We start from the raw sequence: 26,666 nt of genomic DNA, 5'->3' as shown, positions 1-26,666 counted from the left end.
ATAAGACCAGAAATGTGTATTAAGAGAGCAAATAGGATCAGTTTTTATCTCACGTCGACTCGCGTTTACTCAACCTGAAATTAGCTTCGTTCCTTCTCACTTCCGCTGTTTTCTTATCCCTCTCTTTCATCCCCTTCTTCTCTCTGAGTATCAACCTGATGAGGCATTTTAAATGTCTTGATTGGTGTGACATCCCTCCAGCGATGTGAAATTTGTTTGTCTTGCTTGTCATTGCGGAATCGGTCTCAATCGGACTGATATGACACTGTGAGCTCCCACACGCTGCCTGTTGCATAATTCATCCCTCCGCAGGACGTACATGTGGATTTTGTGTATCATTAAACTCTCACCACAAGGACAACATGGCTGTCAAGGCAACTGAAGAGCAAGCTCAAAACTGCGCGTCGGGGGGTCTGTGCCGCCCAGCCGTGGACAAGCGCTGGCACGTCCCACGAGCCTCGGCGGGCGAGCACCTGGGCGAGTTTTGAGTGTGCTGGACTGATGGAGTGTGAAGTCAGGCCTGTTCTGCTCTCTACGGGAAGTGACTTCCACTTTCAGCTCCCACTAAGCTTCTGCCTCATTATCCAAATAAGATATTAGCATGTGCACATCGTCCTCTCCATCGTTTTTTTTTTTTTTTTTTTTTTTCGTTTCTCAATGAAACGAAACTCTTTCTCAACTGGGTGTGCGAGAGACTTTTTTTAGGAGAGAGAAACAGCTACACCCAATCCATTTGAAGTTGCTCGATAAAAGCACTTTTCTATGGAAGCTTGTTTCCGCCACAGTTTTTTCACCATAATTTTTCACCACAATTCTTAGTTTACATCTCGATATGTAATATACATTGCGATATAAAATCGCAATTGCGAGTTATAAAGACAGGATTGGGAGATATAAACTTACAACTGTGAGAAATAAACTCGCAATTATGTTTATATCATGCAATTCTGACTTTATAACACGCAATTGGGATATATAAATTCAGAATTGCATGATATAAAGTCGCAATTGCGTGTTATAAAGTCGCAATTGCAAGTTTATATCTCACAATTCTGAGAAAAGATGTCATAAACTCACAATTGCATGTTATAAATTCAGAATTGCGAGATATAAACTCACAATTGCGAGAAAAAAAGTCAGAATTGCGAGTTTATTTCTCGCAATTGTGAGTTTATAACACGCAATTATGAGTTTTATATCTCGCAATTCTGAGAAAAAGTCAGAATTGCAAGATGTAAACTCGCAATTATGAGATAAAAAGTCTTCCATACTTTTCTGTTCTTTGTTGACATATTTCTGAATATGAAACAGGAAGTTTCTGTGGAACAAGTTTTACTGTATCTAATAGGCTTTAGTTACGGTATGAACTATGATTTGTTAGCTGGTAATGGGTGGAATTAGAGGGAGGGACATTTTCATGCTGGAGAACATTTGACTGTACAAAATCTGTACTGCAAAGACTGTACATTTTAAATTTAAAATGTATATAAATGACCTTAAAGCTAATGCACATGGCTAAAAGTACAACATTGACAAGGCAATCAACTCACCGGCTGTTTTCTACGCAAGTAATAGGCCTTCCAGTACTTCAAGTAACTCATCTTTTCTTAAATGATCAAAGTCTGAGATCTTCAAAACTGTATGCTAAGCTTACAATTCAATGATATATTTAAGTCCGAAAAAAAAAGTCATAATAAATTGTACTTCTTTAGAGGAAACGACAGCCTTTTTAACAAGCAGAATTTTGCTTCTGAAGCAGGACAGTTTGAGGGGAGACAGAAAGCATTAAGAGAGTAGGAAAGGGAAAGGGATCATTAAAAAACCTCGAGCTGGGACTCCAACATGGAGCGCAGTATGACAGCAATCTTCCTAATTAACCTGGTTTACCATAAAGACTTGCTAGTTAAGCTAGTTAAGAAAAGAACATCCCGCTCAATATATTCATATATACATTCAAATATATAATTTATTATATTGTATATTGATTATGTTTATATATAGTCAAATTTCAGCAAATTCAAAACTGTCAAATGTTAACTACAAAAAATATGATGGCATTAATAGTAATTATTTAATATGTCTGTTAACAGTCCTAATATTAACATTAAAAATATATATACTTGATCTCTGACAAAATATGAAACATGAATCAGGAGACCCTGATAGTCACATTTTCCTCTTCTTTTTTTTTTTTGGACAGTTCAGCAATAGCACTATTTCTTTTGGGTGAAGAAAAAAAAACTCCAAACAATTAGTTGTTTCCTTATCATGAGCCAAAATCACATAATACAGCATTATCTGCATAATGCATTAAAATGGTGCTGAGAATTGAGCTAGAATGAAGCTGTTTCCCCCTTTTTAAAGTTAAATTGTCAGGCACTTTGCCATTATTTTGGCAGGTTGGTTTGAGGAGAGACAGAAAGTGTTAGGAGAGAAGAAAGGGGGTCATGAAAAAAAAAAAAATCGATCTTCGAAGCACTGTTGCACAATTTCTCACAAGGCTCTGATTCTGAAATCTTCCTAATTAAACTGGTGGTAACACTTCATTTTAGGGTTCAATTCTCACTATTATCTTGTTGCTTATTAGGATGCATATTACTAGGATGTTGGCTGTTTATTAGTACATATAAAGCACATATTAATGCATTATTCTGCATGACCACATTCTACATCCCTTAATCCTACCAAATACCTAAACTTAAAAGCTACAAAAAACTACCTTACTAACTATTAATAAGCAGTAATTAGGAGTTTATTGAGGCAAAAGTTGTAGTTAATAGTGAATGTGTTCCCCATACCTGGTTTACCACAAAGACCTGCTGGTTACGCTAGTTAAAAAGCATCCAGCATCAATAGCAAAAGCTGATGAACAACAATGTTGTGTTTTTCAACATGGCAAAACTTTCTTTCAAAAGCAACCATATTACACTTTTATTTGCCATTTCTCAAATTTACTGGCGATTTCTGAGTGAAACTTGTTTCAAAGTAAATTCTACACATTTTTTTTTTTTTTTTTGCATTTCTCCCATTCATTTCAAAACAAGTCCGTTTCCTCCTCCTCCCGTCTCTGCTCCGTCACAGGCAGATGTGCATGTTCCCGATGGGAGCAGCACGACTGAAGACATCCACGACGCATATCTGCGATTTATGACTCCCCCCAGTCCCCTCCTTCCACGGAGGCCATTTTCTGCTCTCTGTGGGAGGAGGTGTGCTGTCTGTGATGGAGTATTCACACTGCAGGACACACAGCCAGTGTAGAGTTTTCTCTGTCGTCTTCCCTTCCCCTCCTCCTGTCATCACGCTGTCGGTTACTGTTGTGAGCGTCAGTCCTGGGAGGGTGTGTAAGTGGGTCAGACTGTAACCCTGGGTCAGAGCCTCAGCAGTGACTCACTCATTAGACAGAGCGTACCAAAATTATCCAGAAACAAAAAACAGACCCAAAAACAACACAGGGGAATCTAGCATACCGTTTATTGTGCACACAATGTACTATATTTTAAATATGCAATAAGCATATAACTTAGTTAGGAAAGTGCCGTTTTTATTTTTTGACAGAAATGTCTTGGTTAATATGTCTCTTAAAATATCAGATAATTTTAACTTATAACACAGCAATGCCACTCTCCAAAAAAAAAAAAAAGAATTCATAATTAATTCAGTAATTCAAAGTACTTTTTTTATAAAAAAAATTAAATAAAATAATAATAATGATGTATTCGAAAGAAAATGAATGAAGAAATGTGTGTTACTACTGTACTTTTTAATTGATGGTTGATTTTAGAGTCAGCAATGATTTAATGCGTGTTGATTTACGTTGAAAATGTTTTGCTTAGAAATGGCTATTACATTTCACAAATAATTACAAAGAAATGGCAAGTAACACATTGAAGTAGAATGACACAATAGTAACACATTTCAATAATCTTTGTATGTCGCACAAATTGCTAAACACTATATATGTTTACGTTTTTTATTGCGGTTTGTTCTAATCTCTAACCCTAAGTGATACCAATAGTGATGCTCTCCTCACATAATCTTTCGTCCTTCTCTCCTCTCTTCTGACGCCAGCTGCTCCTGACAGCCAGATGAAGAGGGCATGTTTACATTCGACAAACAGCACAGCTCATCTGCTATAATGATTATTAATTTCAGTCTTGTTTGGGTCAGGATCTCATGCGTAGCTTAGAAACGGCAAGCCTCGCCTTTATCGTGTTCCGCAAGAGCCGCGCGTGTGCCGTCGTGATGCTCAGTCATTCTGATTATCTATCAGGAAGAGAAATCATTTGATGCGAGGATGCCGCAACTAAATGAGATTAGACCAGCGCTTATGTCTAAAAATCCAACCGGCTCTTTGGAGAAAATCTCTCATGAGCTGCGGATGCCAGCGTGAGTTCAGGTCAGAGCATAAAATGTGTCACCGTCTCTCGATGTCAACAGATTTCCGTCATGTTATCACTCTCAGTGCAGGCTCACGTTCAAAGGTTGAAATTTTTAGAACTGACAGTTCAGAAAAATCTGTCATCTTTCACTCACCCTCATGTCATTTCAAACCAGAATGACTCAGCGCTGATAGTTAAATAAAACGAACTAAAATAAATGTTAACTCAAATAAAATACAAATGTATAAAAACTTTAATATATAAAATAAAACGTTGATATATTTAAAAACACACTACCACATTACTAAATATTTTACTAATTAAAATGAAACCGGAAAGTATAAATATGAAAAGTAAGTCATAGTATCATTAAAAGCTAAAATAGTATTTTAGTGCGACTAATATAACACTATGACTTTCTTTGTGAAAGTTTCTCCTTTGGATTTCCACAGAACAAAATACAAAAAACGAGTGGTACTCAAAAAAAAAACATTTTTTAATCATTGAGGGTGATTAAATAATGACAGAATGAAAAAAAAAAAATTCAGCAAGTACTTAATTGTCAGTGCGTTTTTACAAACTGAGGGACAAGTCTAAATTATTTTCTGAGGTAATTAGCTGCATACCGCAAATATTGTCAATCGAGATGAGCTTCACTTCGAATCCGGAATATTAGCCCATATTTGATTAAAGCGCAAAGCCTTGTTTGGAAGAAAGGAAAGGAATCATGGCATGCTATAAGTGGATGGAGGAAAAGTGAGAGAGAAGGAGCCTTTTGTGTGGCGTTCTGGAGAGAAAGTTTGCTTGTTGAGTTTAGCTCGCTGATGAGGATTTATCCTTTGTGGCAGCATTACATTTCCATGACTTCACAACCGTGGGCAAATCCAGTCAGGAGAGTAACAAGCAATTTCTCTCTCTGTCTCTCTCTCTCTCTCTCTCTCTCTCTCTCTCTCTCGCTTGCTCTCTGACGGTCTCTCACTTGAATTACTGAGTAAACACATCCTCCTCCATTACCGGCCCTCCCTAACTCTCTTTTTATGTCACTCTCTTTTTCCTATTCTCCCTCTTTTTTTTGGCCCATTCACTATATTCTGCTCACATCCCTCGCTGCTCGATTTCCCTATCTTTATATTGACTTTCATCTAGTCTCCCTGACTCTGTTGGACAGTTTTCTGCATTAGAGCATTAGAGGTTAGGAATGTGAATGGCCTCCCTCACTGTGATGCTGCTTGTATAGACACGCTCATACACATAAAACAGCAGCAAACCCGTAACCAAGAATCACCTAGTAACAGGCTTTATTTATTTATTTAAAACGATTTATGCAGATTTTATAGATGTATAGTAATGCATAAAAAATGTAAAATAAATCAACACATTAATTCATTAAAAATGTGCACATATATATAAATATAGTTTATATAATATAGTTTAATTATAAAATATTACAATATATTAATAAAAAATGTGTGTGTGTGTATATATATATATATATATATATATATATATATATACATTCATATATATATACAGTACCAGTCAAAAGTTTGGAAACATTACTATTTTTAATGTTTTTGAAAGAAGTCTCTTATGCTCATCAAGCCTGCAGTAAAAAAAAAAAAAAAAAAAAAAAAAACAGTAATATTATGAAATATTATTACAATTTAAAATAATTGTTCTCTTTTTTAATATACTTTAAAATGTAATTTATTTTTGTGATGCAAAGCTGAATTTTCATCAGCAAGTACTCCAGTCTTTGGTGTCTTATGATCCTTCAGAAATCATTCTAATATGCTGATTTATGATCAATGTTGGAAACAGTTGTGCTGCTTAATATTTTTTTTATAACCTGAGATACTTTTTTCAGGATTATTTGATGAATAAAAAGTTAAAAAGAACTGTATTTATTTAGAATAGAAATCTTTTGTAACAATATACACCACCGTTCAAAAGTTTGGGAACAATAACTATTTTTTTTTAAAGAAATTAGTACTTTAATTCAACAAGGATGCGTTAAATTGATAAAAGGTGATGGTAACGATTTATATTGTTAGAAATGTTTTTATTTTGAATAAATGCTGTTTTTATGAATAAATTCTGGTAACGTTTTACTCATCAATGAATCCTGAAAAAAGTATTCCAAAAAAATGTATTAAACAGCACAACTGTTTCCATCATTGATAATAACTGAGTATCAAATCATCATATTAGAATGATTTCTGAAGGATCATAAGACACCAAAGACTGGAGTACTTGCTGATGAAAATTCAGCTTTGCATCACAAAAATAAATTACATTTTAAAATATATTAAAAAAGAGAACCATTATTTTAAATTGTAATAATATTTCATAATATTACTGTTTTTTTTTTTTTTAACTGCAGGCTTGATGAGAGACTTCTTTCAAAAACATTAAAAATAGTAGTGTTTCCAAACTTTTGACTGGTACTGTATATATATATATATATATATAATTAAATATTATTCCGCTACTACACACTGGGCCCCGCCCCATTGGGATGGTCCTGACTAAAGATACCCAAATTGTGATAATTAAGAGAATGTTTCAGTCACAATTTTCTCTATAAACTATAAGTGGAGTTATCTGTGAAAATTCATTGACAGATATGCGGTTTTTAAAGTGTTCTGATTGTTGTATAGTTGGTATGGTGTTCTGAATGGTTGATAATTATAACAAATATTTGTATAATCACACTTAAATTATGGTTGAAAGCATAATAACTGGGAGTGTGCGAGTGAGAAAACATTCCCTAGTTAGTAAACAGCAACAGTATTTCATACCCCTGAACTCCCCCTGAGTCTTTCTCTCACACGCATATTACAACATAAACCCCCTGCACGTTCGCACAATGCTGTTTTCTTCACGCACATATTCGACACTATCTAGGAAGAGCTAAATTCAGAAGTGTCGTCAATCTCACATGAGACGAGCAGAGCAGCTCATCAGCTCATTTAGATTTATGACATTGACGGCAGCCTCCTGATCCCTGTCTGACGGAGACTTTTATTTATATTTATTTATTTAATTTTTATTCGGTGTATTTATAGATGGTTTTCTGTGAATACGTGTTCATTATAAAGTAGCTGTCAAGCGTCTGTTGCAAGCTCAGTGTTTATTTATTTACTTTCATTTACATGTTACTTCCATGGTTCTCAGAGAACATATGTCGGACGGTGTTCATTTGCAAGTAATTGTCACAACAGATCACACACATTCACGTGCTGGTATGGAAGAAAATGAATGTAAATAAATGTAAACACTTGCTAAAGATGAATAAAAATATTGTTACAGCATATTAAAGCCGGCTAATGATTAGCCAAACTGCAAGACTGTGATGCTGCATGTCACACATTATAAATCCATTGAATTACGTTTTTTCATGGTTCTTCGACCAGTTAATCTCACCAGGGTTCAGGTTGTCCATCGCCACTCAAGATTACGCCAATATCTGCATATTCCCAGAGCCGTGTTAATAGGCAGTTTCTTTTGTCAGCTTTAATAGTATCAGGGCAGTTGGAGACACACTGCGAGTGAGGTTTTATCTATCTTCTGGCAGGTGTAGCCTTTGGCGACATGGCATTGAAGTCTGAGATCCCCCAGCGCCTCTCACGCAAACACGTTACGTGTCTGTCACCTCGCTCCGCTTCCCTGCCATCCGATGAAGAAAAGCAGCCAGAGACTGCTGAATTATTAGTGTTGTGGTAACATGATTACTCCAGCGTGATTAACAACAGGCCCACACACAATGTATGTGGATTTTTCTATGAAGAGGTAATGTTACGTAGCATAGCAGTTTTTGTTTTTAGCTCAGTGCTTGTTAGCTCCCTGGCTTATAAAAAATATGTTCAAAGAATGGTTTGCTAACGTTCTCGTTTTCTGAAAACGTTATTTCTGAACGTTCAAAACGTCCAGTTTTTTAAATGTTAAAAAACAATGCAGGCTTTTTGGAAAAACGTACCTACGGCAACATGTTTGCTAAATGCACACCGATACGTACATATCAGTGCAGTTTCCAACAGAAATGAACACTAGAGGCAGTAAAACAGCAAGCACTTTTAATTGTACAATTGCACAATTATGTTAAGGAAACATTCCGTTTTATAATGTTTCTGAACATCGTGGGAACGCTTCTTCTGAGTGTTCTCTGAACATTACGAACCAAGTGGTAACGTAAAAATGTTTCGGAAAAATGCTTCATGAACAATGTATAAATAACGTTTGTGTGCCAACATTTTGAGAACATTATTAAAGACCAGATAACTTTGAACAAACATTTTATTAATGCTACTGGAAGAACGTTTGTTACGTTCACACCGAGTCGTAGTTACCACAATTCTGAGATTCCAACTTGTTAAAGGCATTCACATCCTCATTGAACTTGTAATTACAACTGGCAAACTCTGAATGTTCTGAGAGCTTCGACTTGTACCATGTGACCGCTGTACCACCTAACCAGCTCAGACTAGAACATTTTGAAATGACTGTTATTACGACATGGTGTGAACGCAGCAATAACTTTAAGATAACCTTGTCAGAATGTTAGGTAAAGTTCTGAGGATGTTCCCTGCACTAACCAGGCTAGCATTGAGCTACCATAGTTCAGCTGAAATAAAATACGTTTTCAAGGATGTGTTTTTAATAGTGCGAAAAGATGATAAGGATGGATATGGAAAATCAGAGTTGTAAAGTGCAGTGTGGAATCATATTTTCTTTTCATGCCTCAGTACTTTGTCTATAAGGCAAATACTGCCATTGATTCCCTTTGCAAATCAAGTCTTCAAGGGCTTAGTCTCTCTTCTCCATACCTTTGATTATCTGAGAGCTCTTGTGTGGCTGATGGAGTCATCTGAAAGATCTTTAAAGGATCTATAAGGTACAAAGGAGCTAAAAGCAGACCTTAAGTAAAATCTGCTTTCATTGCTCCCATATTGTATGATTGAAGAATTATATGTACTGTATATGTACTTACGCACTACTTTATCTCTGTGTCTGATTCAAAGCGGGCAGAGTGCTAGATCTAATGAACCGTAACTGGTAACATAACCGTCAGTTTTACCCTTCAGGTCAAATATTGCGCTGCAAACATTTATAACAGCTTTAATTTGGCAAATGACTATAGTATAAGTGGAATAATCCATGGATATAGCTGTGCATTAAACAATTGTAATGCACTTCGCAGAGACAACCATCCTCCACTTAGCGTCGGGCAGTTCTTTGCCTCCATGTCGTGCATTAAAATCGTTTAATGCACAGCTATATCCGTGGATTATCCCTTATATTTGCAAATGCAAAGTCTGTACCATATTCTGTTTATTTTAATAAATAATTGCTTTTATTCAATAAATACAGTGCCATTAAAATCAATAATAATAAAAAAATCTTACAGTGTTTTAAGGATAAAGGATATAACAAAATTGTATATGGTTTAAAGGTATATTTTATATTATTAATATCATAAATATTTAAAATATTGTTTAATTATAAATGTGATTAAAATTACTTTGAAATAAAAATAAAAATCCTGAAAATAATTAACAAGACCTTTGTCTCAAAATGTATTTGGTAATTTGAACAATTCTCATTATCTATGCAAAAATGAATATGATTAAATTTTTTTTTAAACATTACATAATTGTGAAATATAATAAATGATAACTGAAATAAAATAAAAATAAAAAACGTTTTATGTCAGCTAGTTCTTATGTTCATTTAATTTAACCTAATGTGCTAAAATAACTAAAACTGAAATAAAAATGTATGAAAACTATACATACAGCATAATATATATATATATATATATATATATATAAAACAAACTAATAAAAATGAAACTATGTACCATTCATTTTCATATGATTTTGCATAGATGAGGCTTTTAATGTTTTCCACAAAAAAAAAAAAAAAAAAACTCTTGGGTGGCAAATGTTTATAGGCTTTATAAGGGGCCTCCGGTTTGAAATAATCTGCTATAATTTTTCATGGGGGTCATTTTGCAGATTTAATGCATCTGTCTGGGTTGGAGCTAGTTATGGTGTGGCATAAATACAGTAGCAGTATAAACACACGCCTTCAGCAGGAAAAAAATGAGGGGCACAAAACGAGTTTACCAATTAGAGTGATGGAAAGAGAGCTGAGGAGAGACTGACAGAAAGGTGCACTGAAGGAAAGAGGAACGGAATTAGAGAAAGAAGACTGGTCCTTTCAACTCTTCCAGTCCTGTGGATTTCTCTCTCTCTCTCTCTCTCTCTCTCTCTCTCTCTCTCTCTCTCTCTCTCTCTCTCTCTCTCTCTCTCTGTATAATGAAGCCCCCAGTTCATCTAATCCCATTAAAGGCCAGATTAATACTTGAGAGCTGATAGCTGAGAGAGTGGTCGCACCAACAGCGGCCAAACCACAGTGTGGACACTCTCTGACTAAACCTAGCATAGAAAGAGCAGAGGAAGGAGAAATGGAGACAGAGAGAGAGGTAGACTATACATAAATGGGTTCCTGTGGTTGAATGGTTTTAGCCGTGGAGTGTCACAGTAATTAAATTCGAGAGAAAGACTTCAGAAGTCAAATTGTTCCCTTGACCCCACAATATTAGAAACAGCAGCCTGTTAGCGTTAGCATTTGTCATTAGCATTAATGAGGGGTGTTTGAGAATTTAAAATAATGGTTTAATAAAGTTAAAGCAGGAAATGAAATCATTTGTATGCCCGTTATATTCTTAGACCTTTATTTAACCAGGGAACCTTGAGATTAAAACTGTTTTGTTTTTAATTGCTGGAGTGTCCTGGCTAAGATAGGCAGCTATTTACGCTACACACAAAAGTAAAAAAAAAAGAATCACTGCAATAAATATGTGAAGACAATGCTGAAATAACAGTTTAAACCAGCCTTTGGTGGTTAACTGGTCTCCCAGTCTGGAGAGACTGGTTTGTTTGCTGGTTTTAGAGGGGTTTGGGGGAACCTGCCAGCTGCCGGCATGGCCTGGCTAGGAGACTTGTTAAATGATGTGAACGCTAGATTGATCAGGATGGGAAATCAGCAAAACCAGTTTATACCAGCTTATACCAGGGGTTTGTTTCAGCAAGGGTGTGTGTTTTTCCTCTTTCTTCTGTCCTAATAGTGAATTACAAAAGTAGCAAAGTCATTGTTTGGCCAGGAACATATTGCAGTGGTAACAATCCTCCACAGTCTAGGAGGCGATATAGTTAGCTAAAAAAAATAATAAAAAAAGGACTGTGGCTGTGTCCTAAATTGCCCCCATACCCTCATTCACTATTCCCTACAATTGTCTACTAATATAGTTCACTTGAGTGAGCGAATAAAAACGAGTAAGCGAATTCGGACACTGAGTGCGCCGGAAGGGCTGCCGCTTTTGCTTGCTATTTAATCATTGTTTGAAGGTCCAGTGGTAATGAAAAGATTTATCTTGAACTCTGTCATGGCAACTGGCAACTATGTATAAACATTAATCAAACTATTTACTAATCAATTAAAAAGGAATTTATACCTGTATGATATTACACTGTAGCCACATTGGACCAGCAGTTTGGAAAGCTGTGGGCGCCATCTTCTGTTCACTCTCGCGCGACTCTCACAGTGCATTATGGGTATTGGCTAGCTGTAATTGCGGTGCATTATGGGATTGAATTAGTGCACTCGATAACGTCCACTATGGTTTCAGACATTATACAGCTTGCTATAAACATGACTTGACTTGACTAACTTGCTTACGAGGGTTATCTTCAAACTGTTGCTGTCATGACAGGAGTTAACTTGAAAAAGACGTCTTACCAAAGAAGTAGAAAATGTATGCTAAAGCTATTGTGTCATTTGCATCAAATATGAGCATACTATCATTGTGTTATGAATTGCATATATTTCAAAGTGCAACAATTCATGAAATTGAGCTTGTGTAGCTAGAAAAGTTTGCGTTTGTTCACTTTGTGTATCTTCTGAAAGTGTGCTATGCCTTTTCCTCTCCCCTATTAGCATTTAACTTTATATTCTTAGATTAAAGCACGAGATGGATTGAACCCCTAGAGGTTTTTGCCTTTTATGACCGTAATCCTTCACAAGCTGTCTGAGCGTGTCAATGAGAAATATCTGACCATCACCGCATGTGTGGTGGGTAGCAGACGGTGCTCGGCTAGGTCTAGAATGGAAGCTCATTAAGGAGCTGGAATATGTCAGATGCAGCTCACCCTGACCACCTTATTACTGCCTATATTCAATAAGTCACTGTCGCATAAGGCAGTCGGAAACCTTCACAATGCAGCCGCTGACCTTTTTAATGGCACATGTAAATGGCATAGACTTCAAACTGAAAATATGACGCAGACTGTCTAGCTTCTACTGTTTCGTTGTTGTCAGAAGTTGTATTCTGCTGCTAACTATGCACAACTGTTGTGTTAACACAACCTGTGAAGGAAATTTGAAGGTTGTTTGGTGAAGCTGATACAAGACGTTGTTGGATGTTTTAGTTTCTTACATTGTTGTGTTAGATTGACAATCACTGCCAATCAAATGTACTGATTTGGAGTGGGATTTTGCATGTGACGCAAATAGAAATGAAATGACCAAACAAAATGTATTGATAGTTTCAATAAGCTTAGCATGGAAGATATTTCAAGATACTTCTTGTTTTGTCACATTGCACCTCAATTCAAAGAGATTTTTGAATCCTTCAGGTGTGTTGCTTGTTATATTTGAGTGCTGGTAGATTTTTGCACTGACCTGATGTAACGTTTGGAGCTGTTTGGTTATGTTTACAAGGAGTGGCGCACAAAGAAAAGTCTTCAGAAACCACATGTAAGCGTATAAGCTGTTAATCCAGCAATTGTGAATGATCCGATGCTGAAAAAGTTGTGCGTCTCAGTTTTGTGTATGTGTGTGAGCGTGTTTGAATTTCTTCTCCAACTCTAATTGCTGTTTGCAAATCGCAGTGCTTTGGGTATTTTTAAGAAATGGCTTACTGACTTTTTGCATGGGCTTATTACATGCTGTGTCACTTGCTTTCTGTTGGATGCATGACTTTTATGTGCTTTGAAAACAAAACCGCAAACAGTATGTCAGCTGTAACTATGTACAGTAGCCTTGCAGGGGATTTATGTTCCAGCATGACTATAAAAACCACATCACTGATTAAAAAGACGCTATTAACATTCGAAAGCAGTAGTGCTTGGTTTGCCTTTCACCTGCAGCATTAGGACTTTTCATCCGTGCTTTAAATCATTTAGTAAAAAGGAAATAAATGTATTTCATGAATGGTTTAAGAGAATAACAAAGGCAAGGTCAAGAGCGTCAAATGCAAGCAACCTTCTTCTTATGTTGAATCATAATTATTGAAGTCAATCAGATTTAAAGAGCTGTCTAGTCTATTGTTATTGGTGCTAATTGTTACTTTTAACACAAGTTTTACTTCCAGACCGATTAAAGTGCTACAGTGAATAACATAAATGATCAAGGACGCCTATGTACTAGAGTTTACGCTATGTCAGAGAATACTTCAAATCCATTGATTTCAATAGGGATTGTGTGTAGCAAGGACATAGAGGAAAAAAACCAACAACAAGAAGATTTTGCAAGAGTAAAGCAACCTAAAGTTGAGGAAAATGTTAACCTTTACTGCAACATCAATGAGACTTGAGTGGCGGGTTAATATTCAATCCATTCTCACTCCCAAGGCATCAAATTATGGTTTAAGTGCCGTTATTAATTATGTTAAATGTAACCCAAGTGGTTGCTGTATTGACAAACTTGGAACTCCATTGCTTTCAATAAGAAACCTTTGATGTCAGTTAACAGACGTGAAGGGCATGGGAAATTTATTGTCATGAAATTATATATTGGGGTATAATTTTATTATGGCGTGTTAGGATATGATTTTCAATTTAAACTGCCACAATAATGATTTCTACTTGTACAAATTCATGCAAAGAAATGAAAGCCATAGATTTCCTACTGTCAATATAGTAATGCCTATGGATACCTTTAGAGTCTTAATAGTGATGCACAAGGTGCATTTCCATGCTTCAGGTTTTGACACCTTGGGAGATAGAATGGGTTGTAAGTTATTTAAATGTAGCCAATCCAATTGAGTCGTACCTTCCAACTTTTGTATGTGAAACCAAAGTCATGTGGTGCAACCAATAAACAAAAACATATGAACAAAAATAAATGTAGGTTTGTTAAAAGCATGCCAAATGGAAACCCCTGCTCTAGTGTATAGGCGCCCGAAGATTCAAGACTTGTGTTCGTTATTGTTTCATTCAAAATGGTTTGGGTGTTTGTTCTTGGGTTCTTTCCATAAAATGCATGATTTGAGTGAACATTCAGCTCTTGCTTTTCTATGTGAAGCCGTCCTAATGGGTTGGTTTTGTAGGAGTGGGTGGGTTGGTGGTTATGGGGCGGGGGCTCCTTCCTGTCTTCCCTTTTGTTTCTCCTACCCCTTTATTCCTTTCCTCATCAAAAATGAGCACCTGCACAAATGCACTTCCTTCCCACCTGAGCACTGACACACTCTCCCCTTCCATCTGTGTTTTCCTACCCAGAATTCCCTAACTTCCCGACTAGCGAAGGCCGTGAGATCCCATTGGAGCAGCATAGTTCCGGCATTGCCATCGGCGGTGCGGTTGGTGGGGTGGCCCTGCTGGCGGCTGCCATCGCGCTGCTCGTCTTCTTCCTGCGGCGTCGCCAGCGCACCTTTAAGGGTGACTACAGCACCAAAAAACACGTGTTCGGGAATGGATACAGCAAGGCCGGTGGCGTGCCCGCCCATCCTCCGATGCCCAAGAACCTGCAGTACCCCGACGACTCGGACGATGAAAAGAAGCCGGCTCAAATTAGCGGGCCCGGCGGTTTCGAGGGCGGCGATCGAGATTTCGACGGCAACTCTGAGGATTTGAAGAGACCCTATTTCACCGTAGATGAAGGCGAAAGTCGTGATTACGACGAACGGACCCTCGCCTTCCAGTACGACCCCGAGCCCGAGATCGCCGACGACATGGTCTCCCAAACCGACGGCTCTGTTATTTCAAAGAAAGAGTGGTACGTGTAGAGTGGCATGCAACGTCAAGGAAAAAAGATCAACGACCTTTTGCCCTCTCCTGCATCCGACCACACCCACCTCCATCACTAGAACCCTCCCTCAATGTGTTTATCCTTATCTGCACATCCCACCCCTGACCCAGTAACCTCCGCCCCCATCAGAGTCCATCGAAAACAGCTGTAGAAAAATAGCTTGCGGCATCAACACGTCATCATCCATTGCACATCCACATGCTTTTAGATGAACCTGCTACGACAACAAGAAGTTTTCTCACTGACCGATGCCAATCGACATCCATTAAGGCTGGACAGGCAGGTCGCTTGAAAATATTACAGTGTATTATCCTTTTTGTCTCATTTTGTTGTTATTATAAATGTATTAAATGTATAAAAAGAGACTGTAACTGTTTTGGAAAGGGGTATATTGCTTATCATGTTGTGAAAGTCTTACACTGGATGTACGATTATTTTTTTATTTGTTTGTCTTTTTAAAATCTCATTAGCATATTACCATTGCTTTTACATGAATAGTTTTGTTCATTTTTATATAGTCTTGCTTTTTATATGGAATGCTGGTTACCTAAAAATGTGGAACTAAATAGTAGAATAATTATTCTTGCCCAAACATGTCATTATAAGGTCAAAGGTCACATTAACACTGTTGCGTTTAATGGAAACATCATAATTGTGCAGTTCTTAAAGGAACATCTTGAAGGACCCTAAATGTAGGTCCAGAACTAACAAACGAGATCCGAAAATGTGGCATAGCCTGAAAGCGTACAATCCAATGGGGGAAAAAAAAGCATGTGGGTTCTGACTGCTCTCCAAAAACAGTATTTATTTTAAGACCCGGCTATGCTGAGAGCTGAGGAACACATCTGCAGCGTTAGTCATATGCTCACTGCAGTCCAGCATGCAGAACGGGGCCTAGACAGATATACTACACCCCCTCCTCCTCAATCTCCATGCCAGTCTTAGTCAGTCTCCATCCATAGATCCACCTCGGATGTGCCATCACATGTAGTGTTTTCATAGTGATGCTTTCCAAAATCCATTTCCTCTGAAACCCTTAAGACGCAAAAGGATAATCCTGTGTAATGTGGTGTTGTTATAAAGACAGGGTGTTTGTTATATAGAGTTGGTGATGTGGAGTGGTCAAAATGTTCAATTCAAGATCTTGTAAATATGAACAGGTTCAACGGTAATGTTTAGTTCCACAGGGGATTTTTGTGTCAACCACCATTTAGAGCCTTTTGACGGAAGAACTTTTTTTTTTTTCGAGAGCAGGTAGCGGTAAAGGCATGGGTCATGGGAATGAAATTGCGGAAAAGTCTCAAGCCAAAGTGAAATCAGAGGTAAACATGGCAGCAACTGGGCATCACAGACAGGCTTGTTATGTACCGCTGGATCTTTGAAACCACAGGATCTGCTGCAAAGCCAGGAATCCTTTCCAAATCCTTCCTGATCCTCTATAGGGAGCAGACCTGTTGGCTACAAATTAGTATGTATTTAAATAAATAAAATGGCCGTTGACATACCTGTTTGGCTGCGAAATGTACAAGCATTTTTAATGCATGTGTGTCTTTTTTTTAGTCACTCTTTGTTTGGTCCAGCCTTTTGTCTCACTTTTTTGAATCAGGATTTGGTGTTTAGTGGCAGTTTTCCACTAAAGGATTGTATTTCCTAGAGACAAATATCCTCCCTAACTGCATCCATATCACCCAACAGATAAAAACGCGTTAGTGGAATTTATCATGGCTTGCCCATGAAATATTTAATTCTCTTGCCTGCCTTAAACGGGACTCTGTACAAGATGAGAGATTAGGATGCTGAACCGCTGTAATCATAGACAATCCAGGAGGACCTGTAAATGGAGGAAACTCCAGATGAACGCCATTTACTAAAGAATTATCGGCCATGAGCAGGTCGGCAAAGAATCTGATGGGGTACCACACTCCTTTTGGTGGATGAAGCCATTATCAAAAGAATAGACATAGTAAACAAACTAGAACTTGCAGCCGCAGATTCTTTATGGTCCAAACCACGAGGAAAGCCGAAATATGCTAACATCTAAGCTACATATGAATAAAAACCTTATTGGTCGACCCATGGACATCTTGATTTGACCTAAAACGGACCACATGATGAATAACTGTACATTTGTTGCTTAGCAAACCTTGTATTTTAGCTTAGTAAGGTCAATGTGCAGCGTTATACAAATTGCAGTGCCTATGACGTGTGAGATGTAAGGTTTTGTCTTTATTTAGATCTGATTCCTGTACATATTGTTTTATTTTTTAGAGTTATTGTGTCTTGTCTGCCCTCACTTGTACATTTTTTACGACATTGACACGATAAAGATATGAATCTACACAAGTTGGCCAGCGTGGTGGAGAGCGCATCGCCTGGACTTCAAGTATTATAGAAGCTGTATTTTTTACCAGGTTTTTTAAACCCTCATAAATAGAAATATTGTCTCTGCTTCATGTGACATGACAAAATACAAAAAAGCAGCACATCGCTGGTCTGTCAGCACTTTGTTAACCAGCTCACAACTGGAAACCTGCTGCGTAATCATGGCCGTCATTAAAGAGACTGGCATCACTTCAGCTAAAGCACAAGTTTTTGTTACAGAAATGTATTCAGTAGTTAATTTTATAGGTAGTTATGTTCATATCACTTTCATTTCTCTTTCATTCTTTCATTGACAACATGCTCCCAGGGTTTTGTCAATTTAAGGGATCTTTTTTTTTTTCTTTTTTCTAAAGCTAAGCACAAGTTACCCATCCACCAAAAGCGATTTTGGCTTTAAATCTAAAATAAGAGATTTCAATTGACTACAATTAATTTTCATGACCCATATTAGCTGCATTTTTGCTTTGTTGTTTCCTTTTCTTTAATAGAGTAGTTTATCTGGAGTATAAGTTGATGTTGAGGCTTCTAGCAACATTAAATAGCATGGGCGTACTAAGAAAAAAAGAAAAAAAAACTTTTTTTAAATATTGTCCTACAGACAAAATATTGCTTTTTTACGTTCCTCATTTTCTTTAGATATACAGATTTTAGATTTTTCATTCCAGATTCTCATGTCTTTCTAACTGCCCACTTCAAAGCTTGACATTCCACTGTAAATAATGTACCTTGGAAACTATAGCTGGGTTTACTGTATGTAGGGGGAACCGAAATGGTGGAGTTTCAAGTCTGGACGTTGACTGCAAACTGAACTAGAAAACAAATTAGACCGCTCAGGCGGCTGGAGATGTATAGCTTATTGCCATAAATCTACTTTGACATTGACTTGGGTAGATAGGTTTTGATATGTTAAAGGGGTGTGTATAGAGATGTGGGGCTGATGCGTTACAATGACTTTGTACATAACTGCAACAAAACAAACAAACAAACAAACAAAAAAACTAAAACATAAAGAAAGATCTTGTCTTCATGCAGCCGTGTGAATGTATGTCTGCTGAGGTCGGTAATGATACGAAAAAATATATATATTGTTCACATGTGTTGACCCAGTGAAGTAAACTGTATTTGCTTTAAAACATTAAATGATTTCAATGTTCAAAGATGCTTTTATTTGTTATCTTCTCTTAACACTTCACAATTATGCAACTGTGTTTTATTGTCACGTTATAGATATTGTCATAGTATTGAATCTAGAAATGTAATTTTAATTAATTTTAATGTATCTATCTATCTATCTATCTATCTATCTATCTATCTATCTATCTATCTATCTATCTATATATATATATATATATATATATACACTATATGTATGTATATATGTGTGGTGTGGTGTGTGTGTGTGTAGACACAATTTTTTATATAAAAATATATATTTTTTCTGTTAACTTGATTCATAATATAACATGATCTCATCAGTATCAAAACAAGTCAAGTTTATTGTCATTCCAGTCAATATACGTCTGCAGTGTAACTTACAGAATGTGAGCACTGTAAACAATACGCACTATACAGAATAAACAAAGAATGAATACTGAAACAATAGGGATTATGAATCAGGGTTAGTTTAGTTTGCTTAATTATAAAGTGGCATGTGAAAAGTAACAAACTGTGTACTAAAACTGCAAAAATAATAACTATGCAATGTACTTGTGATAATGTGCTCATACGGAAAATATTGATTATAAAGCAATAAGTCACGAGAGGCTGTGTGTTAGAGTGACCACATAAGGGATCAAAAACAATATGATTAGAGGTACACTATGTAACTTTTTCTTGTTCAGAATGAACTAAATTTACATGAATCAACATCATCAATCCTTCTTCAAAATGTGTTTTTGTCTTACCCTGAATCGCTATGGTAAGCATATTAGTGTTTATATTTTAGACCAGGGGTCTCCAACCTTTTTTCATTTGAGAGCTACTTTTTAAAAATGAAAGTGGCCGAGAGCTACTCATGTAACACAATACTTAAATCTCTAAAATAATGTCTCATAACTCTCATATGAACAACCATCCAAACTGTTTTAGACCTAAAAGAGTCTTTGTAGGCCTATATATGTCTTAAATGTCAGAGAAAAGAAAATGTTTTATATAAAATTGTACTTTGCATAGTATACTGTAAAAACACATAATTATAATTATAGCCATTTTAGTTGATCATAGTTGATCATAACTAGATATGAAATGGCATGACAATTTCATTGCATGATTATAGTGACCAAAATGAGCACGGTTATCACAGAATCCTGTTTAAAAAGTATTAATACTACACAATGAAATCGATTCACCAAGTTTTATGTCGAAAACCAGCAAATAACAAATATAATTAGCATCAATATGCACTTTCTTTTTACATAATCATTAAAATAATAACATTAAAAATGATGGCCAGATTTTAAAGGAGTGCCTTGCAACATGTTATCTACTAACATGTACAAGTTAAAATAAAGTTTTGACAAAAACGGTTTTATAAAAAGATAAACCTCACATATTTCAGCCTATAAATCATTTTCATAAAAAAGAATGAGTCAAAAAAAGATACATTACTGACATTTACAATGCACATTAGATTATCTTTTATTATTAATAGTAAAATTCGGTCCGATTTTCCCGTGGCGTCTGGCGTTGCTATGCAACCATGCACTGCGCTCTCAACAACGACAAAGAAGTTTTAGTAGCTAATGGATTTCCACCACCGAAAAACGCTTGCTGTAGCTGATTGGTTGGTTCTTGTCACATGACCTGCAGTGCGCTTGCGTCATTCTGAAAAGTTGAGATCTTTTCATCTCGGCTCGCTGCGCCTGGAAAAAATGAGTGCGTCGCTTCAATTATGAGTGCCTGCATTTGAAATAACGAACTCGAGCACGCAAAAGACGCGATATGTGAACGGCCCCTGGGCGAGCAACCTCCAATCAGGCCACGAGCTACTGGCAGCTCGCGAGCGACGTGTTGGAGACCCCTGTTTTAGACCTAGCTGGATGTTTTCCGTGGTAAATTGCGCGCATACGTCACTCACCTCTGCGTGTCTCGTCATAGTAAATAGAGAAAAGTTGCTCTTGCTACTTCACACTTAACATGTATATGGTGTTGGAGTGGCATAGGTTAGTTATCACAAAGTGTGAGAAAGATTAACATGAGCCAGCTAAATCTCCAACCTCCAGGGAATCACCTGTTTTAAACAGAGGAGAGTCTGCTGGCAAAAAGAGAACACTACAGAGCTCGAAATAAAACATGAATCTACATTGGCTTGGCTTTTCGGAGATGGCGAGAGCTGAGATGGTGCTTTTATTACTCAACAGGTGAGTAAGGTATTTTATTGAACAGATAAATTGCCATATGTACGTAGCTCTCTAACAGAGTTCATTATAAAGCATTATCTGTTGTTGTAGCGCTGTGCTGGAATTTATTTTTATGGAAGTACCATGTCTATTAATGGAGATAGCTACAGTAATGTCTTCAGCTAGTCAGTTGGAGATCCTTTCCATGTAAACTGGTTAAATATCTTAAGACTAGTGAATGTGTTATGAGCAGTAGGATAAACATATTCATCCGCACAGTCATACAGAACCGAAGCACATCCAAAACTGAAAATGTTCTTCCGCAAAATGCAGTTTCGTTTTTTATTCGCTAGAGGGCCACAAGTTACATAGTGTACCTTTAAAAATACAAACATTTAAAATAAACAGTAACATTTGTTATTAATAATAAGCAGAATAAACAATTCATTGTTTATTGCAAATACTATTGTGATTAAAAATCCCTGCCGAAATTATTCAGTTATTTCTTCTTGAGAAATTTCTCCATTATTGTCTTCCATTATTGTGCCGCTTAAGGGTTGCGTATTGAATTTGGTCACCTGCGACAGTCCAGCAATATCGGTCGTTTATCGCAAGAAAGGTTTTTGTTTTAGATTTTCTCAATATGTTGAAATTATATGTTATATTGCCCATCTTATGTATGAATACTGATGAGTGTGCATTAGATCACACTGAGTTAAATTAGTCTCACATTAGTTTCTCACATTATCTTTCATAAATGGCTTCTTGCATTTGACACAGCTTTTAAAAGCTTTTGTCTGTCAAATGTATAATATAAATATAAAAACTGTCTGTGTTCAATAGAAATGCAGCTGTAAGCTCCAAAACCCAATAGTAGCAACAGCTGGATGAGGACTCCCTACTGTGCAAAGCGATAGTTCTATTGAGCAAGGCAAATTATTCACTTTTTTTTCACTTAGAAATCACAAAAAAAAAAAAAAAAAAAAAAAAAATCTTTATTCACTGTGAATAAGTGATACAACATGCATGGTCTATTTTCACAGCGAGGGCAATTACTTTTCCATCATCCAGTGCTTTTAAATTCAGCCCTTGATCAGTTGAGCCACCCCTGAAAGAGCATTCGCAGATGGGAACAGGAGAGTGCAGACTTGCTTGCCAGGGTTCCTGGAGAGCAGCTGTCCCTGTCCGTCTCCTCAAAGCTCTCTTTGTAGCCCCACGGGCCTTTGAAAGCATATTCACTCGTGATAAGCCTAAATGATATGGAATCAGCCTCATTCCCTCCAGAGCGAGCGTCCATGCTGTCACTCAGCAGTGCAGGGAAAGAGAATTTGGCTACATGAAAACTCTCCCATGAACGGCAAAGCCAGGGTCATAAGACTGTGAATTTGATATTATTTTTGAGATACAGGTCATCCAGAAAATATTTACCCACCCTCGTGTCATTTCAAAGTTTTTGTGTTTGTTTGTTTGTTTGTTGAGAGGGACATACCAAAATTGAAGTTGTTATTCACTGCACATCATAGTCAGCGTACAGATATTAAATATAATAATGTAATAATAATATTTCTATATAAATGACAGGTGAAATTAGAGCGCTTTTGAATTTTCATGATTGTCCAAATGGCATGCATGTGTTTTACTTTTATGATTTCAGTTTAACCGGGTTCACAATATGTACACAGTGAACACATCCTGTACTCTGTGCTCTCTACTGTTTGTTTAGCTGACAGTTTATGATAAGACCGGTTTCAGGCGCATACTGTATATATATATGTATTAATGATAAACGAATACACCAGAGCAAACAATAAAGTTATACGTTTATAAAAGTTATAATTTTGTCAATATAATAATACAATTATTTATTTATGTATTCGGAGTCACTTGACTCCAATACCACTTTGGTGATCCATGACATTTTTAAAGCTTTTTCTTTTTTATGTACTCTTATCTCCACCTCAGGGTCTTCTTGACTGACAGTTATTGTAAGACTACATTATCAAACAAATAAAACATACAGTCAGACAAAATGATCGAAGTTATTGTAAGACAAAAGGATCATGCAAAGTTATTTTTAGAACAAGTTATCAAATAAAAAGATTAGACAAAGTTATTGTAAGAAAAAACATAATCAAATGATCAGACAAAGTTATTGACACGATCAAACAAAAAAAACTTTTGCAAAGTTATTGTAAAACAAAATAATCAAACAAATGATCAGACACATGTTCAAATCAAATAATAAAGTTATTTTAGGACAAAAATTATTGAACACAATGATAAAACAAACTTATTGTAAGTCAGAATTATCAAACGATCAGATAAAACGACTAGAGTCATTCCCAGGAAAAACAAAAACAAAAAAAAAGATCAAATAATCAGACAAAGTTGCTGTAAGACAAAATGATAAAACAAAATGATCAAAAACATTGTAAGAAAAAAGTACTAAACAAATAATCAAACAAAAATCAGATAAATGTATAAGACAAAATGATTAAAAATTAATAATATTGTCTAATAATATAGTCAAATCAACAACCCTCACCTAACAAGACCCTATCGAGAGAAAGATTCATTTAGGTTAAATCTATCACTCGATTATCTATTCTGGTGCCTATACCATGAAGCCAGTTTAGGTGGATGGTCATGTGTGTTTCAGTTTAGTTTGTGCCAACCCTGGGTTTTAGGCACATGAAAGTGGTTTGGCTTTTATCGGTGTTCATCGTCATAGTAACTTACGCTCCATGGCTATGTTCTGGGTAAGAGATTTCAAACCGAAATTGGTCCAATCAACTCTGAGCAAAGTGACACATCTCTGACTAAATTAAGCCACTCCCCCAGTTTCTCTTGCTCCAAATTAAAAGGTCACTATACGTAGTAAAATATTTTAAAATACAAAAGTGTCTTGCTTTTAGCGATGATTATATATATATATATATATACAGTATATATATATATATAGATTATAGATTATAGATTATAAACTATAAACTATAAACTAACTTCACAAATTTAATTTGCACTGATACAGCAAGATATTTACTTCTTGCTGTGTAAATACATTTATGTACATCATATTCTTCTTCTAAATCTTCAGCAGAAGAGAGAAAATTATCTTGCTGATTCTCGCGAGAAGTGAATGTCTATGTCTATTTACATAAAAAAGTATGTGTTTATACTTAGTAACTTAGTATGATTTATAAGCTGTTTTCCTCATATAGGGACCAAAAAATGTCCCGACAAGCATTTCGGATATTGCCATCTTTTTTGGGACGTTTGGTCTCCATATCGTAGGGTATACCTGAACCACACATGCAAATATGTGCGTAAACTGTATTTAGACATGTTTAAAATATGGAGTTGTAAAAATAAATAAAAGATAAATAAGAGTTGCATATAAAATTAAAACAAAACCAGCAAAATCAAAAACAGCTCATTTAATATTCCCACCATTATGAGGTTGACACATCACTGAACATTTGATGAAAAAGAAAAAGGGAAAGATAAAAAGTGCCCTATTATGAAAGGTGCCAAATATCACACAATTTTGTAATTATTAATTTGTAATCATTGTGGCAGACTATCATCAGAGGCACTTCTCAACTTAAGCCAAGAAGAGTCTCATTAATCTGGCTTCTGCTTAGAGGTTTGCACTTACAGACTTTTTTTTTTTTTTTTTTTTTTTTGGCAGCAAAACCAAGAAGTGTTTCATTACAAAAAGTCAAATGACATTATGAAGCCGTAAATCTGGTCATTCTCTGATAGCTTTCTGCGTTATTTGCTTCTTCCTGTGAAGCGAGTGTATAGTCATCTTCGCATGTACACATGCTGTCATACCTAACTCGCATAAAATATATATATATATATATATATATATATATATATATATATATATATATATATAGAGAGAGAGAGAGAGAGAGAGAGAGAGAGAGAGAGAGAGACTTTTACATTAAACATGCAGCTAAAGAGAATCATATTTGATCCACAGTCCACTCAGATTCTCAGCCTACATGGATTATGCAGAAATATTAACTCCCTGTATGCAATGTTTCATGTAGAGACAAATTGAGATATTTCCATAATGTACCAGGTAGGAAAAAAAAATAATGTTATGAAACTTGCTTATTACTCGGGCATGTAGTTTCATATATCTAAAAACCACAATGCCTTTGCTGAAGCAACACCCTTAACATGACTAAGATCACAGTGGTGTAAAAACTCCACTATCAGTATTTAGTTTGTTTCTAAACAAATAACTGTATCTTAAAACAGATAAATGAAACCAGAAAAGCTGCATAAGATATAAAGATATGCAATTGGTAATTCCTATTACTATAATACTTTGTTGCTGAATAACCGATGCCGCTGCAAAAACATACAGTATTTAGTACAGTATTCACCTAAATGACTGATATTTTTATCTTTCCGTTGATTAACTCAGTATGATGTTTAAAGATTGTAAATGAATCACAAAAATGTGATCCCACATTAAAACTAACTGTGATTGACTGGCATGTTTTGTATTATCAAACAAGTGGAAGAAAGAAACTGGAGAAGTGACTAGATGAAATGCATTAATCTCATGAAACCTGTCAAGGACATTATATGACTCAGGAGGAAAAAATAAGAAACTATATTCAGCCTAAACATTTGTATTGTGCTACTTAATTTGACCAAATGTTTACCATACAAACAAACAGATAAATAGAATATAATAATTATATAAAGTGAAGAAAATAAATAGAATATAATAATTATAAAAAGTGAAGAAAAATTCTATTGTGAAGTAATTCTTGTATTTGTTGTAATGCTTTTAATTTATGCTGATTTAAATGAAAATGAAATGTGTTTCATTAAAAAAAGTAAAAACAATTATTTACAATGAATACACTGTTCTCCAACCATAAGACAAAAAGTAGTCCTTTGTCTTCATACAAGTTAACGTCAAACAAAATCTTCACAGTCTCACAAACATCGAAGGTTTCTTTATAGTACCAGTGTCAACAAATATTCCAACAAAAGTCTTTTTTTTTTATATATATATTCTAAACAAATACTGTAGAATTTTTTTTTTGTATTACTCTCTCAGATTTAAAAATGTATCTATGAAGAACAATGCTTTTATCCTTCATGAACTGAGAAAGAGAAGAGAGCTGAAAGCATGAAAGCGAGCCAGCGTGCAAAACCAGGACATTCAAAATAAAACGAGAACAACTAGTGCCCTTTGCAAACACATCAGAACAGCCATTCTTCATGACAGGTTTAGTAGTTTGTTGTATTCCCCAGAGATTACCAATTAAATGTCAATCAGAAAAGCATATTTTCAGACATACAGTATTGGCATAGCACATGCTGTACTTCTTTGTTTTGTAAAAGATTTACAGTGTAGAACTTATCCACAAAAACAATCTAAGGAGCTCATTTCAATAACTTAATTGTGGCGACTGTAACTTTAAAAGTGTACTGTTATAAT

At 35.8% G+C, this 26,666-nt stretch overlaps 1 protein-coding gene across 5 annotated transcripts in view; it reads left to right on the top strand.

The window, feature by feature from the left end:
• Positions 1–26,666, top strand: part of nectin1b (nectin cell adhesion molecule 1b) — a 253,867-nt gene that overhangs the window by 91,467 nt on the left and 135,734 nt on the right. Inside the window, exon 6 of one of the 5 annotated variants that reach the window (XM_084408891.1) lies at positions 14,942–19,000. The exons of the other annotated variants lie outside the window; for them this stretch is intronic. Within the exon in view, the coding sequence (XP_084265017.1) occupies positions 14,942–15,447 (506 nt within the window). The 3' untranslated portion in view covers positions 15,448–19,000. Of the gene's footprint in view, positions 1–14,941; positions 19,001–26,666 lie in introns of those variants that run through there. 5 annotated transcript variants of the gene reach the window in all.

The sequence above is a fragment of the Rutilus rutilus genome, assembly GCF_951802725.1.
Source record: "Rutilus rutilus genome assembly, chromosome: 5".
In the NCBI taxonomy this organism is placed as follows: Eukaryota; Metazoa; Chordata; class Actinopteri; order Cypriniformes; family Leuciscidae; genus Rutilus; species Rutilus rutilus.
This window is presented reverse-complemented; position numbering and strand designations above follow the sequence as displayed.